The 25,222-nt window shown below is 46.9% G+C and overlaps 1 protein-coding gene across 2 annotated transcripts in view; it reads left to right on the top strand.

Annotated features, from left to right (window-relative positions):
• Positions 1 to 25,222, top strand: part of ADGRB1 (adhesion G protein-coupled receptor B1) — a 335,561-nt gene that overhangs the window by 60,065 nt on the left and 250,274 nt on the right. For both annotated transcript variants that reach the window (XM_088456276.1, XM_088456275.1), the window contains exons 9-13: positions 3,595 to 3,789; positions 5,711 to 5,779; positions 14,132 to 14,240; positions 18,441 to 18,584; positions 23,795 to 23,870. In XM_088456276.1, coding sequence (XP_088312402.1) covers positions 3,595 to 3,789; positions 5,711 to 5,779; positions 14,132 to 14,240; positions 18,441 to 18,584; positions 23,795 to 23,870 — 593 coding nt within the window. The remainder of the gene's footprint in view (positions 1 to 3,594; positions 3,790 to 5,710; positions 5,780 to 14,131; positions 14,241 to 18,440; positions 18,585 to 23,794; positions 23,871 to 25,222) is intronic.

The following is a 25,222-nucleotide window of genomic DNA, read 5'->3' as shown; positions in this document are numbered from 1 at the left end:
AGCCGCCATAATTCCCACTTGAATATTGCTCACCTTTGTGCGCTGAATTTCCAGGTTGTACATTTAGTGCTATTACTAAATGAGACCTAAGCGGGTAAATGTGGTATTAGCAACTCGAGAGCCTGTTACTTTTTCATCTCAATGTGACACAATTTCTGATTTCACCTCCCAGGGACTAATGAGGCCGGGACTTTGCAGCGATCGTCAGACTTAAGGTGCCTAATGTCTGGGAAGACAGCAGTGGTCATTTAAGGGATTAATCAGAGTGTGGGTGGGCTAATAACTCGGAACACAGAGCACGGAGCAGTCCGCACACGGCTGGGCTCGGGTAACTGTCTGGCTGCATTAACGAGTCTCTGTTCTTGGTGCATTCCCTTCAATGCAGCAAAATGACATATTTGCTGAACCTATAGGAGATTATCAGAGAAGTGTAATATGGCCGGGTACACAGCGATCTGTATGCAAAGTGTCTACTTTCTGTGTGAGGTGTAAACAGTATTGTGGATGAATTGTACATTTATGGGGGAGATTTACCTAAGCTTGGAGAGTAAAGTACTAGCCAATCAGCTCCTGTCACTTTACAGGCTGTGGCCCAGATTTAGCAATGACTGATATTCTTATAAGGCGCCCATAACTTATACTAAAATAAAGACACGGATACGGACTGCTTTGGTTAAATGGTAATAACTCACTTTTATTGAAGGTATGACCCTGAGCTTTTACTTTAATTTATTGATTTAATTAAATTTTTGGGAGGCAAAGAAAGATGCTACAAACACTCAGCTCCAGCCATATGTTACATAACCAATAGTAGGGAGCAACTGATACGCCCCCCCCTGTGGTCATTGTAAGCTGAGCTGTGAAGACTCACAACCCCCTATAATAGTGCTCAGTATGAGCGTGTCCACAGAGACGGACGCCCAGAGTCCTCCCGCAGAGGTACCGTAGGCCATACTATGACCCTTCAAAGGAAATGTGCTCCACAGCGATTTTCTTACACCTTACGTGGCCGCTGGTTTGTAGCACCTTCCCGCCCAACACGACAATATAACATAATGTTAGTAAGAACATAACACAACAAAAAGCAAGTAAAAAGATAAGGGAGGAAGGGAGGGACAAACACCGCCCAGAAAGGAAGATGCTGGGTGTAACCCATCCATATAAACCCACCTAAAGCCACTCCCACAAGCTCACACATGAACAAAAACCAACCAATCTTGATCAACCCCACACACTACTCTACCTAGCAATACCAGCCAATTACAAAAACCTAAGGACTCTGACATATCCTTAAGCCTATTCGGCTCTTGTCTCATCTTATCACTCGTTACTAATCATGTGTTTTGAAAATGACAGTTAGGAGCTGATTGGTTGGAGCACCATTTAAGATTAGTAATAACAAGTGATAATAAGAAAAAAGTTGAAACCAATTTTGGCCCAGATTTATCAATGAGTATTCCTTGTGTCACTCTTAAGTAGATGATGGAGCATCTTCCAATCTGCGAGTCGATGGTGGCCCAGTGCGGATGCGCACGACGGAGCATCACCTCATGCGCAAGACCCGGATAGCGCCGGGCAAACCGTCGCTCCGGGTCTCGTACCAAAGGGGGCGTGCTGTCGATGTTGAGTGACAGCACGCCCCCTTTGGTGGGCGGGCCGGGGGAGTGGCTGCCCAAATAGAGGCATTCCCATGCGAACGCTTCCGTTTGGGGGCGGCCCCACTGACATCACGAGTGATGTCAGTGGAGAGATTTCGGCTCTGTGAGAGCCGAAATCTCTCTGGGGCTTGCGGCAACGAGACCCTACCACAAGGGTCTCGTCGTAAGCCCGATGGTCGCAATGGTTTTGACCATCGCGACCATCTTCCTGGCCACTCGCTATAGCTGTGGGTGGTCACCCACAGCTATGCGAGCGGCCAGGAGGCCGCTCTAAAAAGCAAGAAGGCCGGCCCTGATTCAGAGCGAGCACTCTGTCAGAGCGTCCAGCTCTGAATCAGGGCCTCTGTTCTCTACACAAGAGATTTATTTATTACCAGGTATTTATATAGCGCACACATATTCCGCAGCGCTCTACATAGAATATTTGGCCATTCACACTAGTCTCTGGCCCAGTGGAGCTTACAATCTACAGTATATTCCCTATTATACACACACACATACACACTAGGATTTATTTGTTTGTCAGGAGCCAATTCACCTACATTTTTGGAGTGTGGGAGGAAACTGGAGCACCCAGAGGAAACCCAGACAAGCACAGGGAGAACATACAAACTCCACACAATTAGGGCCGTGGTGGGAATCCAACCCAGGACCTCAGTGCTGTGAAGCAGTGCTGCTAACCATATTGCTATTCGCATCTTATCTTTTTTTACGAAATTTTTGGGAAACGTATCTGTAGCATCTTAGCACACCCAAGCACTACTTACAGCTCACTGACACAGAGAACAGAGACTTTGCTGCATGCAGATTGCTCTGTGTACATCCTTATTACACTTCCCTGATAATCTCCTATAGGTTCAGCAACAATGTCATTTTGGTGCACCAAGAACGGAGAAGCGGCTGGAGCAAGTTTCAATGGCGCAGCCGACGGTGTCGTCTAAAGACACACCAGGCAGTTTGACCGCATCTACCGACATAAAATGTGGGGGTGTCAGCACTTGCACACATATGCACGGGTGTATGCCATGTACGGGAAGGACTTTGTAGCGGCATAAAGCTGCAGGCGTGCGATCGCCAAAAGGCGCAGACACGGAGAGCGCTGCATCCAACTCAGGATGAGGCCCATAATGTATACTGTACAAACAGATGCTCTGATGGTTGACTTGGAGCAAGTGATGAAGTTTAAGGACTTTGCGTTACAGAAAAGGAAACTCTTTGTTAGGCTGCACATGTGACCATGGTTAATGTTCATTGGCTACAAGCGAAGAAAATGCATTTAATATAAAGGTGGCGTCACATAAAGAGGGACCATAATATAACCGTAATGTTCTCTAGAACTTCCAAGAACCACTAAATTAGTTAATTTATTGCAAGGAAATCCCGTCCAGCTCACATGTAAATGCAGCAGCCGGTGTCTGTAGGAATAAACACCTCCTTGCCGCATCTGCGATCACAGTGCTGCGTCTGTAGACGCTGTCTCCGATCACCCTCTTGACCATCGGTCGCGATGGTTGCTCCTATAGTCAGACTGTGTAAGCTGAGACTTACTGCTTGCGAGGCCAGGAAATCTGCACCCACCGACGCTGACCCTGTCCTTGCCAGCCACGCCCCTTGGGGGTGATGCAAGTGAAATCACAAGACCCGTTCTGCATATGTGCAGACCCCAAAATATCGGAGATGTACGTAAATCATCAGGTTTGCGCACATACCTGAATCATGCCCCTTGTCTTGATGATGCTGATGGTCATGTATCAAGCCTCGGAGACAGGTAAAGTGGAGGAGTTGCCTAGAGCAACCAATCAGCCTCTGTCTGTCATTTACCTAGGATAGTCTTTGAAATTACAGTTCGGGCAACTTCTTCACTTTACCTCTCTCCAAGGCTTGGTCCATCTCCCGCTATATAATCATTTTTTTCTGTGTCGTGTTTGTTTTGTAGATCAGGGATCACCTCGCTAAAGCTCAGAGGGGGCAGAAAGGAGAAGGGGTCTCGGTGGTCTTACAAAACCTGGTGGAAGTCACCCAGGAAGGGGCTAGTTACAGCGGAGATGTTTTGTCCACTGTGGAAAGTTTGAGGAATATGACGGAGATCTTCCGCCGGCCCTACCATAACCCCACCTCCAACGATGTCCAGGTGAGGCGAGAGGCACAGCTTTCTCTGGGAGTATAGGGGGAGGTGTATCACACTTCTAGAGGACAAGTTGAGGTGTTGCCCATAGCGACCAATCAGACTGCAGCTGTCATTTATCTGATACATTCTATTATAAACTATAATCTGATTGTTGCTATCGGCAACACCTCCACTTGTCTTTTTAGAAGGTTTGATACGTTTAAACCATAGTTTTCTAATTACTGTCCAAAAAGTTGGATGAGAAGGGGCACTCTCCTAAATGACCCCGTGTTCATAATACTGTATGTGCTGCTTGGTACTGTAATAGGATTGTATAACACCATTGCTGTTGTGTCGCTGTAAAATAATTGAGGTTTATGGTAATATCAGTATTAATGGCAATTTTTATCTACACATATCGACGCATATTTTTGTACTGATTACTTCATTTTAGTTGCTGTACCAAACGCTTCCAGCAGGGACCACGCTTGGGAGATTCAGATAGCGGATCGGCCTCAATGTTCCTTCCGGTCCTGGAAGGGACGCCGCCGCCAAGAGCATAGCTAGTTTTGCAGCCATCATCGCGTGACGCTCGGCTGCACTTTGGGAACTATGTACTGAGGGGTCTATTTACTAATCCTTGGATGCAGATAAAGTGGATGGAGATAAAGTACCAGCCAATCAGCTCCTTACTGCCATGTCACTGGCTGAGGGCGGGATGTACTAAGCATCGCATCCGCCATGCGGTACATCCCCCCTCGTCTCGGGTACATACAGTACCGTGGTTTCTACCAAGAATATCGTCAAGTACAGCTCTCCCGATAAGAGATGTCATTTGCGATGGCTCCGGAGAGACTTCCGGGTTTAACACCCACAAGTACCTCTGGCATCCTTCTGCGCAGGCCGATCGATTCCCTCCCAGCAGGGAGCAACCGATAAGATGCCCATAGGCTTCTACTGGGTAATGCCATCTGAATGTGGTGTTACCTATCGGGACGAAGCACCGGAATGCTTAGTACACTTAGTACGGGGAGAGTCCCCGCGGCCGGAAGGGCGAGAGACAGCGACCGAGCCGCGAAGACGAAGAGCGAAGGTGCCGAGACAGGAAACACGGCAGGAGGAGAAGGGAGAATGCAGTAAAACCCCCGAAAACTGCATTTTCGGAGGTTTTAGCGTATTTTCCCCATTAGTACATCGCGGCCTGTTTGAAAAATGACAGTTAGGAGCTGGTTCGGTGGTACTTTATCTCCGTCCACTTTATCTATATCCAAGGCTTAGTAAATACACCCCATAGTCTCTAATTGAATCGGCCATGTACAGCATTTCACCAACAGTACTGCAGCCAGTAGACCTTGCCATACAGGTCTTGTTAAGCTGCAGACCCCATCACCATTCTCTGCTGCTGGGAAAGGGCTGTACAGGGTAACCCGAGCTTTGGGTCGCAGAGCTTAGCTCTTTGCGGTAATTGATCTGTGAGATCATAGTGTCCAGGCGGTGAGAGCAGACGTGGAAGGCAGGGTGGAGGGGACCTCATCTGAAACACAGTGTCCAGGTAAACCAGTGACATGTAAGGTTAGAGCTGGAGAACAGCCTTGGTTAATGGGAGACGCGCTCAGTGCAGACGGCAGGAATCAATAGACAGGAGACTGAGTAACTGTGCGTCTCAGACACGTGTAGGATGATGGAGATGAAAGGAGACTGGGATGAAAGTAAATACCGGGAGGAACGTCTGGCTAGAACGCAAGTGTCTGGTGTCACGTTTAGTTATCTCGTTATGAGATGCTAAAATCTGCTGTAGCCTAAGAGGTGGGATGGAGAGGGCTAAACAACATGAGGGAGAGGAGGCACGATGTTCCCCGGGACTTCACAAGTTATGTAGGTAGCAATCTGTCCGTGTGTTAATTGCCTGGAAATACTGACTGATTATCTTTTACTTTTCATAAAGAATTTTGTGCAGATTATCAGCAACTTGCTCTCCGACGAAAACAGGGACAAATGGGAGGAGGCCCAAATGGTAGGTGCCGGTTTTTACCTGTCTCCAGGTGTTATACTCACAGATCCATTGTCATCTTCATTGCAGTGTTTTATTATCACCGACACAAAAAGTCCGGGGCTCCGCTCGAGTCCATCCTAATTTGTTATTAACGTCACAGATAAAAATGAATGTAATAAAATGATCTTTTTGGCTGCTGGAGTTTAATGCAGAATTAATTTTTGGATTCGGTTTCGGCACACACTCAACCTTTTACATTGCGATGATCAGGGAACATTTAACTATAGGCTGAACATAATACTATGGACCCCGTGGCAACATTTTTCAGGAGGGCACAGATGACTGCGGGTGTGAGCACTGGCAGAACTACAAGGCTGAGGCACCCAATGGCAGCTCTGTCACTGATTACAGATACAAAAGGTCTCCACAGAAAAAGGTGACTGGTCACAAGAGCTTACACTCTACTGTCTGGTATACTCAACCGGCAAGACTTGGTAAAAACCTTGATGGTGTCTAAAAAAAAATGGATTATTGCTCCTTATTTCCTCACAACTTACGTTTTAGACCAAAAAGAAGCTTTTTCCAGCTTTGCAGAAACTTATCCTGTTTATGCACATTTTGTGAGGGGCCTGGTGCTATGGCCCTGATTCAGAGGCGCTCGCAAAAAGCGAGAGCTCACTCTGAACAAGGGCAGACACTTTTTTTTTTTTACCCGGCCTCCTGGCCGCTCGTTAAGCTGTGGGTGACCACCCACAGCTTTTGCGAGCGGCCAGGTGATGGTCGCGATTATCGCGAGCATCGGGCTTGCGATGAGACCCTTGTGGTAGGGTCTCATCTGCCGAAAGCCCCAGTGAGCTTCCTGCTCAAATAGAGCAGGAAGCTCACTACTGACATCACGAGTGATGTCAGTGGGGCCGCCCACAAACGGCAGGCATTTCTTCAGGAACGCCTGCGTTTGGTCAGCCATCCCCCCCCCTCCCCGCCTACAAAACGGGGCGAGCTGTCGATCAACATCGACAGCTGCCCCGTTTTGTTGCGAGCCCTGGAGTGAGTGCTTTCTCGCTCGCTGCGGGGCTTGCGCACTGCCCGGCCATCGACCTGCTATGCGCTCGCAAGCGGGTCTGAATCAGGCCCTATATGCGAAGGAGAGACAACCTGATGAATGATAAAAACTCCTGGAAGCTCTGGCTCTAATGACGTATGCAGAGAGAGAGCCCTAAGTATCCCAAAATGATCTCTCAGTCTATACTAGACAGTTGTCCTTTGAACCTTTCTAAAGCTATAATCCTATATGGTCTATTTAGAGGTCATTTATTGGCAGTTGAATCAGACATAAAGCTTCTAAAACAGACAAGTGGTGATTTTGCTCATAGCAACCGATCAGATTCTGTGTATCATTTTCTAGAATGCAATAGAGAAATGATAGTTAGAATCTGATTGGATGCTTTTGGCAACATCGTCTGTTTTAGAAGCTTTAGTAAATCTACCCCAAGATGTGAGGAGTTTCTAAGGATGAAAACTTTTTTAGGCTAAATGTATTTTGTTTTAAAGCACTAGTTGTACCCCAAACTGCCATCTTATATAATGGATTTATAGTATACAGGGAACATATTCATGTGCTCCATAATCCTGTGGACGCTCAGGTTTCTGCGTTCCAGCCGCCTGTGAAATGCAGACACCTAGTTAATGTGCAGCTGTTGATTTTTCTTTGCATCTTATAAAGGAGTCTATGGGGTCTATTTACTAAGCAGTGTTAGGAGACAGAGTGAAGAGTGATAAGGTGCCAGCAAAACAGGTTCTAACTGTCATCTCACAGGCTGTGTTTGAAAAATGACAGTTAGGAGCTGATTGGCTGGCACCTTATCACTTTTCACTCTGTCTCCTAACACTGCTTAGTAAATAGACCCCTATGTGAGAGGGCTGATTCAGAAGCGCCTGCAACAGCGTCTAAAAGCGGCCAACCCTTGTCTGCGACTTTATGCAAATGCAGCTACAAAGTCCTTCCCTGGTGTACATCTGTGTGTCCAAATGTGCAAGGACTGAGACGCCCACTGTCAGCGTCTGTGCACGCTGTAATAACGATTAGTGCGTACTAAGATGCCACCATCGCTTGCATCTGCGTATGGACACCAATGTGAGCAGTCGTTCGTTTCACAGACATACCTATGATACCCCCATAACACACCCATAAGACGGACCATCTCCGTGTGTCCACTAAGCCACTTTCCTGTCACTGCCCAGGGGCACCTGCTACAGCTTCAGTACACTTCTTCCTGCGTGCGCCTAAAATTAGAACTGCGTCTCTGCGCTGACAATTGGGACACATGCACGTTGTGACTTAGATGTACAGTAGCAAAATAATCGCTTGACTATGTCTGACATTGGCAGTACATCCACCAAATAATCAGGCCCAATGTGCATTGGTCTAATAAGGGTCGCTTGTCATATAGGGTCTATTCATGTCACTTAATTTCTACAACAGCAGCGGAGAATGAACATTTTCACCTACTTTTGTAGAAATTAAGTATTGTGGCCATTCATCATAAAGGTAGCGTAGGAGATATCACAGATACCTCCTGCTTACCTTTCAGCCCCGACCTGTTCCGATGTTCCCATACACTAGTATGGGGTCCTCAATTCATCAAGCTCCAAAAATAAATTTTCAGAGCTTGACTTCAGGAGCATTCGCCACCTTCAGATGGTGTTTGCTCCCGCACACCTACTTTTCCCTATCGGAAGGAGTCCCAGGTTGCGAAGTGGGATTAGGGATGGCCATCGACCATCAATGTTTCGAAATCATTGATGGTTTATGGCCGATGTTGAAAATTTTTACCATTGCTGGCAAAGAGCCAATGGTTCTTAGCCATCGATGAATGAGTGGGAGTTGATGGGGTTTTTTTTCCGGACAGGATGGAGCTTAGCCCCGTCCCCTGATGCTGCTAAGCCCCGCCTCTACTTTATGATTGGCCCGTGTCCCACCGTTCACCCCCACAGCGGTGGCCACCGAGGGGTGCAATCCATCGATGGTTTTCCATAGATAGTTTGTGTGCCATCGATGGTAACCATCAATGGATCCATCGGTGGGCACCCCACCGATGGTCATCTCTAAGTGGGATCCTTTCGGATCCCTCCGCCCCTGTCCCGCTCCTTCCTCCAGACGCCAGGTCTTTGTGCGCCTGCATGAACTCTAGTTTACGCAGGCGCACTAGCGCTGCCATGTCAGACTCGACAGTGCTAAGTTTTACTGTTTCCGAAAGGAGCAGTGAAAGCTTTGGGGAGACAGCTGATTTTTGGATCAGCTGTCTCTGCGCCGGAGCAATGATGAATTGCTCTGGCGCTCAAAGCGAGTTGGTATGCTAATTATCACCGAAAATTAAGCGCTCAAAGTGAGTTAGTATGCTAATTATCACCGAAAATTAACATAATGCATAGACCCCATAGAGTTTGTAATTGTTACTTTCCAAAATTGTTTGTGCAATACAAGAGCCTATTCATTATGTCCCTAGTTTGAATTTGTACTAATAGAATGGTAAAATACAGGGAACAGCGATACACACATGGACAAATCACTTTGGTCCTCATTCAGAGCCACTCGTAAGCGGCAGTACGCTCGTTCCGAGCGATGTTCGCACATCTGCGCATGCGTACGGATTTTAATACGCATGCGCGAACCAGTCAGTGCGGCCGATAATCGTTTGTTCGCTATATAGCGAAGGCCTGCTATTTTGAGTGACAGGAGGAGGCGTATGTGGGTGGTAACAGGGGAAGGTGCTTGAAAACGGGGAGTGGAGATCAGAACGCAGGCATGCTTAAAGGTCAAAACGGGCGTTTTAAGGGAGTGCATAATTATTACAGCAGCGTCATTGACCACGTCACTTGGTTTTTTTTAACTCAGAACTGCTCGCAAAATAGCGGTTGAAATAACCAACCACAAGAATAGCGAGCAGTTCATACGCTGTTCGATGTTCTCGATTAATCTAATAAATAGCGGACATGATGTATGATGCGAGCGGCCAGGGGGCGTTTTTATCAAATAAACGAGCGTATGTTTTGCTCGCTCGTTCAGACATGGAGGCGGCAACAGACCGCAAAGAGCGTACGGTTCAATTGAATAGCCACCCCCTTTTTCTGAACGAGCGAGCGCTAATTGCGAGCTGCTCTGAATGAGGGCCTTTATTCGTATACGTCAGGTGTGAAATTTAAAAGATGGAACTGAACAGATGGAGCACACTTCATTGCAGCTGATGTTGCAACCTGGTACAAAACTCCACCCCTTCTATGTCACAATGTAGCGCGCATTCTTCACTTTGTCTTTCGCTGTGATAAATTCTGCTCCAACTGTATGCCGTAGCTGCATAGGAAAACCCACCTTAATGAGCAGGCATGGTGGAGTGATGTGCTGAATTTTATTTTCTTTGTGATGTCGTAAAGAGGAAAAGCTGCCGGTCTCGGAGTCTGTGAGTGATGAGTCTCACGGGAATGAAATCCTCAGACTCCTTATTACAATATCAGCCCTTAAGCTTCCGCTGGAGGCAGAATCATTCATCAACGAGTGCCAGAGGCAAGATCAGGCGATGAGCTCCTGAGGATCCGTATATTAGCTCTATGTGCTGTGGCTCTGCACTTCATATGTCCTGGGACGTCCCCAGTTAGTCACAATGTTACTGGTGAAATGACTGATAGACACAAGTGTAGTTAGAGATTGCTCGCACCGTACCTGCAGCATGAGGGCTGTTCCTGCCTGTCCTAATCTTACAGTGTCTTAGTTCTCTCAGCCATTCTGTGCAACCATAACCAGAAGTCCGATAATTGACTGATCTACACCCGAGCTGCGTCTTTGTAAGCAGCCACTTGGATTTTCGAAGCAGCTATTGTCCGTCTCAATACAAGTCCCAGTGGTTGCGCCATTTGCATGTCTTCGCACAACCGTCCTGCACAAATACGCAGCTGTTCTGGCTTTAGCGTCCATCTCCGGATCAGGCCCAGAATTAGTTTGGAAAACGGCCCCAGAGTCTGATCTTGAAATGGGTTTCCCAGCACCCATTGTGACCCCCACATCCTTACAGTAGCTATGGAAAGGTCTCTGCTTTTCATCCTCATCGTATTCCTAGTAAAGTCTGCTAAATGCACCAGAGATCGGGCACAAGGGCAGCAGCGTATGTTATGCACAATTACTGATGTCGGCTTCTATGAATGATACCTGCAGATTATGTGACTGATAACTGTTTGCTACATAATGCCAGATCCACAAAGGTTACACATTGTCTGGGATTCTTATACACATCAGCATTAGCTGATTCTTCTGTGGCCTGATGGGGGGGGGGAGGGCTCAGTGCACTGGTCCTTCTCATTAGGGGTCGGTCTGCAATCATTGGTTGCATTGATCAAGCTTTGCACAGCTCATTATCAAATCCAATGATGCAATTATTTACCCCATTACTCTACCTCCACTCTACCTCCACTCTCCCTCCTCTAACTCTCTCTCTACCTCCACTCTACCTCCTCTAACTCTTTCTCTAACTCAACTCTCCCTCCTCTAACTCTCTATCTTTCTACCTCCACTCTCCCTCCTCTAACTCTCTCTCTTTCTACTTCCACTCTCCCTCTAACTCTCTCTCTCTACCTCCACTCTCCCTCCTCTTATTCTCTACCTCCACTCTCCCTCCTCTTCTTCTCTCTCTACCTCCACTCTCCCTCCTCTAACTCTCTCTCTACCTCCACTCTCCCTCCTCTTATTCTCTCTCTACCTCCACTCTGCCTCCTCTTATTCTCTCTCTACCTCCACTCTCCCTCCTCTAACTCTCTCTCTACCTCCACTCTCCCTCCTCTTATTCTCTCTCTACCTCCACTCTCCCTCCTCTTATTCTCTCTCTACCTCCACTTTCTGTCCTCTAACTCTCTCTCTACCTCCACTCTCCCTCCTCTAACTCTCTCTACCTCCACTCTCCCTCCTCTAACTCTCTCTCTATCTCCACTCTCCCTCCTTTAACTCTCTCTCCCTACCTCCACTCTCCCTCCTCTAACTCTCTCTCCCTACCTCCACTCTCCCTCCTCCTAACTCTCGCTCTACCTCCACTCTCCCTCCTCTAACTCTCTCTCTACCTCCACTCTCCCTCCTCTAACTCTATCTCTAACTCCACTCTCCCTCCTCTAATTCTCTCTCTATCTCCACTCTCCCTCCTCTAACTCTCTCTCTACCTCTACTCTCCCTCCTCTAACGCTCTCCCTACCTCCACTCTCCCTCCTCTAACTCTCTCTCTACCTCCACTCTCCCTCTAACTCTCTCTCTCTCTGTCCACTCTCCCTCCTCTAACTCTCTCTCTCTATGTCCACTCTCCCTCCTCTAACTCTCTCTCTACCTCCTCTCTCCCCCCTCTAACTCTCTCTCTTTCTACCTCCACTCTCCCACTAACTCTTTATCTCTACCTCCACTCTCCCTCCTCTAACTCTCTCTCTCTATCTCCACACTCCCTCCTCCTAACTCTCTCTTCCTCCACTCTCCCTCCTCTAACTCTCTCCCTACCTCCACTCTCCCTCCTCTAACTCTCTCTCTACCTCCACTCTCCCTCCTCTAACTCTCTCTCTACCTCCACTCTCCCTTCTCTAACTCTCTCTCTACCTCCACTCTCCCTCCTCTAACTCTCTCTCTACCTCCACTCTCCCTCCTCTAACTCTCTCTCTCTCTACCTCCACTCTCCCTCCTCTAACTCTCTCTCTCTACCTCCACTATCCCTCCTCTAACTCTCTCTCTCTCTCTACCTCCACTCTCCATCCTCTAACTCTCTCTCTTTCTACCTCCACTCTCCATCTAACTCTCTCTCTCCCTCCACTCTCCCTCCTCTAACTCTCTCTACTTCCACTCTCCCTCCTCTAACTCTCTCTCCCTCCACTCTCCCTCCTCTAACTCTCTCTCTCTCTACGTCCACTCTCCCTCCTCTAACTCTCTCTCTCTCTCCTTCCATTCTCTCTCTCTCTTCCATTATAGGAGAATGAAGGGCTGGGATAAACAGATCCTTAAACCTTCTGTAAAGTTTATGAGAGCAGAACATATAATAAACATTGTATTTGCCTAAGTGTATATTATAATGCACCTTCAACGATACTTTGTGTCATGTTTTTGTTGTGAAGAAATAATAATATTTCCCAGACAGGTTTCTCTTGTGATCATATCACCAAATGTGAGACATTATTATTATTATTATTATTATTATTATTATTATTACGCTCCTTACAAACCACTGAAGTGAAGTCTCCTCCGAGTTGTCAAGACAACAGGACATTCTGAAAAAACTAACAGATAAAGTCTAATTTGATGCTTTCCGCCTCTGTGCTTGTTATTACAAAGCCCTTCTGAGGGTTCGGTAGGCGCATGCAACTTAAAATGGTTTAAAAGGGACTAGAACGGTGGCCTGAATTAGTTAGTCTTTTTGCATGTCCAAAAGCGTTAAGCTTGACGGATCTACCAGCCGCTGCTAGAGAAAAATGACTTTGAGGTCTCAAAATTTGAATTGGCTCCTGAACGAAGTTAAAACAAAGCTGAGGGAAAAGGTGAGTACTTAGGTCTCTTCATAGTAACAGAAAGGATTAACTCACAAGACTGCAAAGTGCATGTAAGGTGATCATGGCAGTGCCTCAGTCTACGTCCTGTGCCCCATAAATAGACTTCCTTGTAGTCCTAACAGAGCAGTTCTGACCACTGCAGAAATGTACATATGGAGTAGGCTTTAGTGTGCAGTTCCAATGTCACTGCACCTGTCAGACAGTAGATAACCCTCATTTACATGAACTGAAAAAAAGCATAACAACTATTTATCTAAGAGCCGCTGATTATTGAGCTATATGTTACAACAGAGGTCACATGTGTAATTCTTCTCCAATGATACAACTGTTTGTTATGAATAAAATCTGTATTGCTTTGATAAGCAGCGATTATTCATAGTTAGCACCTAGTCTACATAAATAGACCCTTAAACTTGTTACTGTGTCAGATAACATCTCTGTTTCCAGAATGTATGTTTGTTTTCTCTGCCTTACATTACATTACAGTAGCTCAGGTATATATTCACCCAACACATTAAATATAATGTATTTATTTTACTCCTCGGTATGTTAACCTGCTTACAACGCCATCCTCGCTATGATGCCAGCTGTGGCCGGGGTTTTAAACGGAAAAATTAAAACACTGCCCCAGATTTCTGTTTAAAGATACAAAACAATATTAGTATTATTTTATATTGTCATTGTGTCCCCCCCACCTGACATTGTATCTCGTCTACCTCCCCCTAGACATTGGGGGACGCAGGACACGGCTCAGCTGTATAAATAAGTGAATTTGCCCTCTGTGGTCACTTTCTGACATACTCTGCTTCTCAGGTGGGGCTGAGCGTTAGAGATCTCTTCAGACTGATCGAAGATTTCATCGATGTCATCGGCTTTCGAATGAAGGATTTCAAAGACTCCTACCAAGTGACCGACAACCTGGGTAGGTGCACGGAGCTGCCTGTGGGTTTGTCTGTGATGTGTGAGGCACAGACGCTGGTTCCACCTTTCCATCACTCTCTCCGGCCACTAGGTTGCACTGGCTGCTTGTCAGCCGTCTGTGTGTTCTAGATGTCCTTGAGCCTCACAGGCCCGTTCTGCAGTTCAGCTGATATTGAGACGACTGCATTCAGACAGCTGTAGCGTCTCGGAGACTCCCGTCCTATCAGAGCTTTCTATTAAAAGCTGCCTTTACTAAAAAATGGTGAGAATGAGACTGCGCTAATGAATGAAACAGGATTTTCTGGTTCAGTTCATGGAACCAAACGTCATTGTTAACACAGATGCGTCCACATATATCTATCCTCTGTGCGCTACAAGTCGCGTTACGCATAACGCGTGAGCGGCAAATGTCTTTTCGTGAGACTTCTGCCCTTCAAATGCATTTTATTCATACAGCGGTGCGAATAAGATGTGCAAGCAGCTTCTGCTGATTAAAATGATATGCGGCATGTCTATATTATATGTTGCGATTGCTCCATGAGCGATATCGTTAAGTGTTTCCCCTGCACTGCCGGGCTCTATGTCATTAAAGATATTGGCCCTGATTCAGAGCCGGACGCTCTGACCAGAGCGCTCGCTCTGAATCAGGGCCCTCCTCCATTAAAATGGAGCGTCCTCCTGGACGCTCGTATAGCTGTGGGTCACCACCCACAGCATATACGAGCGTGTAAAAAGACTTGCGAGGGAAACCCTGCGGTCGGGTTTCCCAGCCGCAAGGCCAGGAGTGATTTTGGCTCTATCAGAGCCAAAATCACTCCCACTGACATCACTAGTGATGTCAGTGGGGCCGGCTTCAGACGGTAGGCGTTCCCATGGGAACGCCTCTGTCTGGCAGGCACGCCCCCGGCACGCCCACCAAAGGGGGCGTGCTGTCAATCAACATCGACAGCACGCCCCCTTTGGTGCGAGACCCCGAGCGATGGAAAGCCCGTCGCTCGCCGGGTCTCGCGCATGCGCACGACGGAGCTCCCTCTGTCATGCGCATGCGCAGTGGGGAACATCGACCCACTTGCGAGCGTACTGCCGCTCACGAGTGGGTCTGAATGACCCCCATTGTTCAGTGACGACGCCCTGCCTCATCCCCGTACTTGCAAAACCTGACGTTAACGCTCTGCGGGAGCGCGCATCGTTAATGATGTGTTGCATACACACTGGACAATATTGAACGCGATGAACGATAACGATATTGTTATCGTCCAACTTATCGTCTAGTGTGTATGCGGCTTATCTGTATGCGAAATGCTGCTCTGACACTGTGACGTAGCATTTCACGTGCAAATAAGACGCACTTGAAGGGAAAAAGTTGCACGAAAAGACGTCCACACTACCGAGTCACGGCATGATGAGACTAAAATGGCTGTTTCACGTGGAAGGAGGTTAGAAGTACGAATGATGTTCACCTCTATTTAAAATGATGCAGCAAAATTTGGCATACATTATTTTTTGGCAGTGCGGCAGACCTATGCTCAGAGGCGCGGAGGTCCGGTGACGCAATCTTCAGTCTTCCGCTTCTCCTCCTCCCTTTCATGGAAAGGCATTTCTTACTGCGGGGCTCATGCTGAGTTTTGCGCCTAAATATGACCTGGAAAAAAAAGATGCGTTTTGCTTAGTTTGTGGATGTGGCCCTATATGCCAGGTGTGTCCAGCTCGCTATGGCAGCATATGCCCGGCTTACATGCTCAGTCCACCCTAGTGGTCGTTAGTGCAAATTGCGTCTCATCCGTCTTGGCGAAGGATATGTATGAGGTAATGAAATGTGTGCGCATATAAAATAAAAACACAAAACATGGGAAATAAAGGGGCAGATTGCACTGCGCCTAACCCTACATGAGCCGCTGCACTGTAAGTTCTGTATTTTGAGCTGGGATGTCGGCAGTGTCGGTTTTCTCTTCCCGATGTATGCTGTGAATGGGTTCTGAGACGCGAATGAAGCCACATCATGCATGAATCTAATTCCATGCAGAACAGACTGTGAGTTCCCAGCGATATAAGGAATCAGTGAGTTGAGTGTATGTGCGTCACTATTACGCTGCATCTGAAAAGTCTGCGTATTGCGGAGCTGAGGTGATGACGTTGTCCATTAATTCTTCTCTGTCTCCTGGTTGGGGTATAATAAGGGAACTAGAACAAAGATGATAGAGCGGAATTATGCGCTGGACACCTAATGCCGAATTCCGTCGCAGAAGCGTGTAAAATCCAGCAGCCTAACGCAGCATCAGGCGAATTTACTGTGGAACAGGTTATTCATTCTCATCTCTGAGTTTGAACAGTGACAGTGATATATTAATCACTACACAGCGCAATTTCACTAGCGTTGTCTGAGCACTGGTGGGTAACCATCTTCTGCCACATTGTGCCCAACTATCCATCATTAATATTACTGGCACTTTACTGGTTAACTATTGCATATTTGAATGTCTTTGTTACATGAGTATTTTTGTTGACTTGCATCAAATGCACCTGAACATTAACAAAAAAAAAAAATCTTCCTATTCCAAAAATAGAAAAACTCCTGATTAATGACACTTTGGTAGCAAAACCGTTTATCACAATGATATTGCATAGTACAGAACAGATTAGTACAGAACAGATCAGTAATAGTTATGGATCAAAATCCCAGCAGGACAAACCAACGCGTTTCATCGGGACTTTGGGCCTGATTCAGAGCCGAACGCTCTGACCAGAGCACTCGCTCTGAATCAGGGCCCTCCTCCATGAAAATGGAGCGGCCTCCTGGCCGCTCGCATAGCTGTGGGTGACCACCCACAGCATATGCGAGCGTCCATGATGATGGTCGCGATACTCTTGACCATCGCGACCATCGGGCTTGCGACGGAGACCCTGCAGTAGGGTCTCGCTGCCGCAAGCCCTGGAGTGATTTTGGCTCTATCAGAGCCAAAATCACTCCCACTGACATCACTAGTGATGTCAGTGGGGCCGGCTTCAGACGGTAGGCGTTCCCATGGGAACGCCTCTGTCTGGCAGGCACGCCCCCGGCACGCCCACCAAAGGGGGCGTGCTGTCAATCAACATCGTCAGCACGCCCCCTTTGGTGTGAGACCCGAAGCAATGGAGAGCTCGTCGCTCGCTGGGTCTCGCGCATGCGCACGACGGAGCTCCCTCCGTCATGCGCATGCGCAGTGGGGGAACATCGACCCGCTGGCGAGCGTCCTGCGCTCGCGAGCGGGTCTGAATGACCCCCTTTGTCCGGAGGGCTAGTCTGGCATAATAAAAAACACGCCTCAGGAAATTTTCCAAAAATATAGTATAAATACAAAAATACATAGTTTAACATATATTCTTCTTTGATAGCTGTGGAACATGTGTTTAGATTGATAATTACTGCCTATAGTATGTTAATAATTCATGCTGAAGGGTTTGGGTATAACTGATACATGTAACAACATGAATATTTCTTACTCTTGATTGTTTTGAAATTGTAACTTGTGCCGTTTGTAATATATTTTTATGGAAAAATATAAGCAATTCAATAGGCAGTGATTAATAATTTTTTCATAATGTCTGTATTTCGCCGGATCAGGGTGGTCCGGCGAAATACAGACATTATGAAAAAATAATTAATGAAATGCGTAGGGTATATGGCATGATGGGGTCTTTTTTTAATCCATGACTGTTTTTTACTCTACTGTATTCTGTAGACTGCAGTAACATCGCGGCGAGCGGATTTAATACCAAACAGTCTTTGTTTGCATAACAAAGAAGGTTTTACACCATAGTAGCACCTTGTGTCTGTATCTTATTTTACTTGCTGTCTTGCCCCGTGGACATCAAATATTTTAGAAGAGGAGGTAAAATATATGTCCTTGTACATAGTGATGCTCGATAGAATGGCTGATAGATACTGGCCTATAATCTTATAAACTTTAAATCACATTTGATGGATGGTGCACTATAATAATTGTTGCCTAGTCTTATATATAGGCTAAAATAAATGACGAATAACATAACTGTTTTATAAATGAATTGCAGACTGCTAATAATGTATGTTTGCATGCTGATAGATGTCTATTCATGCAGTGCCAGAAAACATTGAAGTATCATGAGATACATTACAAACAAGTACAGAATTATGCTTGAGTGCTACCTGCCCTGACCACTCTGTTGTTTCTCTTCTTGAAAGTCCTCAGTGTCTACAAGCGTCCGGCCAACAGTCCAACTGACATCAGCTTCCCGATGAAAGGTTGGAGAGGGATGGTGGAGTGGGCTCGGACCTCAGAGGACAAAGTGTCTATCTCCAAAAACTTTCTTTCTACCGAAGATACAGGTAATATACAGCAACCCACCTGGACAGCCGGCAAATAGATCCGCAATATACAGTAAAGTGATGACCAGCTAATTGTTGTAAATATTAGTAGGTTTTCTGTCACAGCGGATGGTGAATTATTTCACATTTGCTAATCCAGTCATTATATAATTTTTTACATTCGTTTGAGATTTGCAAACCTTAATTAGCTACACTTAGTAGTTACATAGATGCATCTAACTTTCTCATGTACAGTCAATAGCTTTACTTCTGTAAATATTGAATTTAGCTGTATTAAAATGGGATACAAAAACCAACAAATACTTAGTTTTATCCATTACATACAAACCTATTGCCAGCGTGGTCAGTAGTATGACTGTAATTACAAATATATAATCACATTATTGCTCCCAGTAAGTTACGCTCTTACCTGATACATTGTTACAGTAAATCCAGCAGTTGTGACTCCTCCATTGCGTGTGCTGATTATCCCGTTATTGTTATTTATAATAACCAGACCATGTTGTCATTCACCTCAGGGTTCCTGTAATCATTGTAATGAATAGCTCTATAAGAGAACGCTACATTACCATTTACATCCTGCAGGTTATTTTTATAAAATTGAAAATGCTAATCGCTTTCCTGTAAATGATGTTGTCATTGTGATTTATGCTCAAGGTTACTAAGATCTTATGTGGGAACGTCTATGGGGGCTGGTTATGTGCTCTATCGCCGCACTCCAGCATTAGGCGAGCCTTGTTCAGTGGGGACCTGTAGTCGCTTCATTGCATTCCTAGGCCGCCTCTCCCAGACATGAGCACCCCGACAGGGATTCTGCTTGTATAATACTTAATAGCGACAAGGGTTGTCCCACGCAGAATCTGCAGCTTGGAATAAAGGTAGAGGGTAGGATGTTGGTTCCATGCCCTTCCCGTGCCCCATTGGCGATGTGTGTCTGTAGCAATGTACTTGTCTGTCTCTGTGCATGTGCTGCCGCTTGCAGTGTCACTAATGGCCGGTACACACTACACGATGTGCCCAATATGTCAGACGATCTGGCCGGATCGGACGACATATCGTCTAAAGTGCATCTGTCATAAGTATTTCATTTTTGGATGTATCACACTAGATTGTCAGAGCCTATTGCATTCAATGAGAAGCTGCTGACTTCCAGGGTGACCTGTGTTTTTGTCACCACTGTGTACAGTACTGAATGGCCCTGGTCCATGAGGAACATAGTAGGTTTCCATGTCATTCGCTGTACAGAGTCCTGCCCTGCGCATTGTAAGCATGTGTCACAGACGCCGGTCAGCGCAGCGAGGAAGGCTGTAGAAATGAAATGTACTGCTCTCTTGTGTGAGTGGGATGTTAGTAGACACTAACCGCTCTTAAATCCTTATACTTTGTGCTCTGGGGGATTTGAACACCCCTCCCTATTGACTGCTAGTATAGTATGGTATAGCCCTACTCTGTGTGTGGATGGATCTATCATCAGAGCCGGCCTTAGGCATAGACACACTAAGCAAATACCTAGGGCATTCGGAATGCCTAAGGGCACCCAAGCCCACCTAGGGCCAGCAGAGGTTTGGGGCAGGCACGGCCGGGGCACCTGCTGCTGGCTGGGGGAGAGACTATGGCAGCTGCTACTGTCACTGTGCAGGGTCCACGATGGGAGCTCAGCTGACAGCTCAGATCGGGCCTGGCAGCAGCAAGCAGTGAGTGGGCAGCGGCTGTTTGTGGGGATGGAGCACCTGGATGATGGCTAGTGGTTAGCGTGGGTGCTGTGCTGGGAGAGGGGTGATGGGTGCTGTGCTGGGACAGGGTTGCTGGGTGAGGGGTACTGTCCTGTTATCTGTGCTGGTAGAAGGGTGCTGTGCTAGGTGATGTGTGCTGTGCTGGTGATGTGTGCTGTGCTGGGTGATGTGTGCTGTGCTAGGTGATGTGTGCTGTGCTAGGTGATGTGTGCTGTGCTGGGTGAGGGGTGCTAGGAGCGCAGTACAATGGGGAAGGGGCCACAGCACAGTGAGACCACGCCCCTTCTGTGAGGTCACACGCTTTTTCAGGATCATATGGGGGGGCACTAATTTGGCTAGGGCCGGCTCTGTCTATCATCTAAAGTCCCAACTCCCTATCCCTGTGTCTTCTGTATCTAACCTGAATTTGCGTTTTTGTCACGATTTACACTATGATGCGCTGAGCGTGACTCCATTCATTGAACGCGCTGAGCTCCACGTCCCCTCCTTTAGATAGAGCTGGGTGGAAAGTAAAACTTTTTCCATATGAAATTGAGTTCTAACCTGTTTCCCTTTGAAATGTTAATGGGTATAATGAAACAGGAAATGTACACTGCCACTGCTCACAGTAGTGATATCACAAGTCCTTTTGGGCGCTCTGCAACCTCTTTGCGAGCACTCAGCGTTCAGCTGTCCTTCATTTTACATCTTACACCTCGATATCTGCTCTGCAGAGCTGCCTCTCCGTTCAGCGGCGTCCACTCCCCTTTTCTTGTGTGATTCACGCTGAGGGCTGAACGCGCCGCGGCCTCTCCTGGCCCCTATGACGCGCCCGCTCAGCACTGATCCTTTTATGCTTGCAGTCTCACTCCCGGTGTGTTTGATCCCACAAGCTTCATATCATTAACCTCAAACATGCAAGCGCCATTTCCGTCTGCAGGTTAATTTATCGGAACCCAAACTCCATGGAATGTTTGGCTGCCAGCAGGAACGCTCCACGTTCTTAGTAAAATGAGCTGTCACAGAGATAGAGCTAAGTGGGGAACGGGAGCCCAGAAGAGGCTGTGAAGGTCCTCATTAGTTCTGTGACGGGAATACAATGCCTTGGGCGATTACCTCCACTATCACTGCTGTTAGCTCGGATTTTCTCCCTGCTAAATGCCAGCTGCAGCCTCCTGCTGAGCCTGTAATGTTTCGCTTCTTGTGCCTAATGCGCTAAGCCCGAGCGACTCAGCGCTCTCTGCCACTGAAGAGGTTAAATTCAAGTTAACACCTTCAGAATGGAATGAATTAAGGAGGATACAGAGTTTTTTCTAGTGAGCAAGCCTGGCAAGCACGTCAGAAGCTGCTCACTACTGAGCCAAACAATGTACCTGAGACCGGGGGGTGTAGACTGCACTGAATAAATCCAACATGCTCGTTGTGGCGCTTCCTCCATATTAGGAGGGAGGTGCTTCTCTAATACACGAGACATGAGAGACAATCTGCAGACTTATTTTGCAGCGTGAGGATTGGATCGTACACAGGGGAGGGGCTGTGACCTCACAGCAGCTCAAGTAACTGCACTCTCTGCTTTTTAAAAAAAAAAAATTAGGATACTGTCCTAGAGATGTCAGAGGAGCTTTAGCTGCCTGTAGTGTGAAGATAATAATTTACGCTGGCTGTGGAGTATCATGGTATTGCTAACAATTGTATAGTAACTTCAGGGTACTGGATTTATCGGACAATTTTTTAGTCCTTTAAATGCAAGTCCATGTTTAAAAGGACATTATACAGATGGATTCCTCATTTTGAAAACAATACTTACTGTATGTAGAGGAGAATGAACCAAGGCCACTAAGTAATGTTTAATTCAGAAGTTAACCCTTGGCACAGCTAAGAAACTTCTTTCAGTTCAGAGTGGAAAGCGTTTTGTTAATTCATTCTATTATCCACCATTAGGGAGGAACAAGCTAAGGAGTTCATTCAGACCCGCTCGCAAGATGCGATCGCTCGCTGGCCAAAAGAGGCCGGATATTTAAATTAAGCGCTTGCACTGCGTCGCATAAGGACGCTCACTGTGTGTTAGCGAACTACGGGAAAGTGTGCTCGCAAGTGTCTGAAGACGCCCCCTTGCCACTCGTAACACACGTCATCTCCGGGAAATGTATGATTAATTGGGAATATCGAGAGCCATCGGAGCTGCTCGCAGCCCTTGAGGTTGCCTTTCCCTGCTGCAAACACAATGATCAGCGCTGGCTGAAATACATGCAGGCGACGTGTGCAATGACGCTACTTTGCTAATTATGCACGCCCTTTAAACAGCGTTTTGGCGGCCTGACACGCCTGCGTTCGCACATCCACTCCCCCGTTCACAAGCACCTTCCCCCGTTACCACCCACAAACGGCGCTATCTGTCACTCAAAGCAGCGACCTGATAGTGGCTTACGAGCAACCAAAATCAGATCGCAACAAATGGCTTGCGCACGCGCACTGCAAATTATACGCATGCACAGATGGGCGAAAATCACTCAGAGCGAGCGACCGTGCCTTAGCGAGCGGCTCTGAATCACGTCCTAATTCCACGTTTCTGCAAATGTTATTGTTTCCCAAATATTACATGCAACTTGCAATGCCCTTCAATATTCAAATTACTTTTTTTGTTGTTTGAATCAGTTATGAAAGGATTGCCTCTTATTCTGCGAAGGCTATCGTCCTGCTGTAGTAAGGAACTGTAATGTGGGGAGGATTCTCTCATCAGGACTCAGCAGCTGAAGTCATAGGGCTGGTAAAGCTTTGTGCAATCCCTGCTAGCTAGGCCCCTTCATACAACCCCTAGAAATGGGGAACCCTAACGTAGCCAGATTTCAGCCCGTCGTACTGCTGATAACTGGGGGAGGAGAGAGCTGTCAGCACTGACCATGGGCCCTGGGCACAGTATATTAATAGTGGACGCTGGTCAGGACAGACGCAGCGTCCAGTCCATTAAAGGTCCTCGTCTAAGGAGTTTCTAACGGTAAAACGCGCGTATATTTTTTTACATTTCACCTGCTGCAATGCTATCGCTTGTATGTCCAATATATTTTATATAAGACGGACTGTGGCTACATACCATGTATCCCGTTACCAGCGTTATACTTGGCTAGCCCATTCCCACCTGTTTCCCAGCTCCTTAGAAGCAGTTGAGCCAGCGGTGCCTGAATGGGCGCTGACCTCCTAATCGCTTCTCCTGCGCTATGTTTGCTCAGCCGTGAATCTGCAAACCTGGAGAGCGCTCCAGTGCGTCTCACGCTGCCGCAAGGCGCTTCTTGTCGTTTTCTTTCACAACATGTGCTTTGTGTCCTAACCTTTTCCTATGAATTATTCAAGCCCCCCGCAATCTATTTCAGAGCTTGTTAGTCCACCGATGAGCGTGTGGCCTGTGTGCGTGGTGATATTGTTCCGCCGGCTCACGCAGCTGGCCTCTGTTTCCCTTTCTCTCCATTAATGGATTTTCTGCTTTTTGATTTTCATGCTCAGATACAGAAGATTCTTCGATGTTCGTCATCGGTACAGTGCTCTACAGGAACCTGGGCAGCTTCCTGTCCCTACAAAGGTAAGACCTGCAGTGTTCTGGTATAGTTGTCCTCTTCTGTGTGTGTGTCACGTGCAGTTAGGCCTATGCCGCTGGCCCTTACTCTAGCAATCCAGAAAGCAGTTTGCAACAGGATCACTGCCCAGTTTGGGTGCTAAAATGTGGGTGTGCAAATCGGCAAGATCCGGCCTGGTCAGCGCACGGACCAAGTAACTGAATCGTCTCTCAGTGTAGACGGAAGATAAACAGAAGCAAAATGTTGGCAGTTCTCCTGCTTTTTACGGTTCCAGACGAATTTGATTGGATTATTATAAAGCGGTGCGCTCGTTTTGGGGACGACACTCGCTGCAATATGGGACCGCATTGCCGTTGTCTCTGGCAGTATCGCAGTGCGTGGGCTCAGCTTCAGCAGTCAGAATTACACAGGTCCGGTGACAAAATCGTACGGTTTCCTGGGAAAGCCGAAGCACGCGAAAGTCCTGGTTTAAGTGAGACGTCAGCAGCATTTTATTTCGTGCTCAGCACAGGGCGGTTTGTGTGTGGTGTAGAAGTGAGATCCTACAATTGTACTGGGCCCACGTAGGACATCCGCAAGGTTGTCACAGCAGTAGAATTTGCTGTGATCTGTTGCAACAGTCTAATGTACTGTATTGTGCAGCCACAGCGATGCTTAACCCATATCCGGTGCCCAGTGTCATGTGCCTCCATCGCAGTGTCCTATAAATCATTGTCACACGGGGCTAGCAGGTGGAGTAGATCTCAGTGTACTTTCTGCTTGCCTTTGTCACTTTGGTGAGAGATGTGAGCCAAATGCTCCAAGTGCAATAAAGTATGCTTCACCTGTATACTGCAGGTACTCGGTGGTAAGACAGCTGGTCACATGGCCCTATGTTCTGTATATTAGTAGATGGTGCTGTATGGATGAGAATTAATGTATATTTGTTTCTATAGGAACACATTTGCATAAGACAGCGCAAATAAACTGTTTGCGAATTTCGTACACGCAGTTTATTTGCACTGTCTTATTGGGCATTTATGTTTCACTGGACTTTTTGTTTATATACGTCTGCTTTACTGTATACTCTATATGTCTTCAGACACAACCACCAGGGATGTGGCCAAGCCCACAATTAATCAATCGCCCGCACCTCCAGCATGCCATCACCATGCTCCCCCTTCCTACTCATATTCTCACAATGTTGGCAGGTATGCTTTAGTACAGCACCTGACACGTTACGTTACCTGTGAGTATTGGTGTCCGGGTGCCTGGGTGCAGTGTACTGATGTAATTGCTATAAAATATATCAGAGGTTCCCAAAATCAGGGTCTGATTCAGAGACGGGTGCTAATGCGATCGCAGCTGCGATATCATA

This window comes from Taudactylus pleione, unplaced genomic scaffold (assembly GCF_031769625.1).
Source record: "Taudactylus pleione unplaced genomic scaffold, aTauple2 ptg000695l, whole genome shotgun sequence".
In the NCBI taxonomy this organism is placed as follows: Eukaryota; Metazoa; Chordata; class Amphibia; order Anura; family Myobatrachidae; genus Taudactylus; species Taudactylus pleione.
The sequence above is the reverse complement of the archived record's forward strand: the minus strand, read 5'-3'. Positions and strand labels throughout refer to the sequence as shown.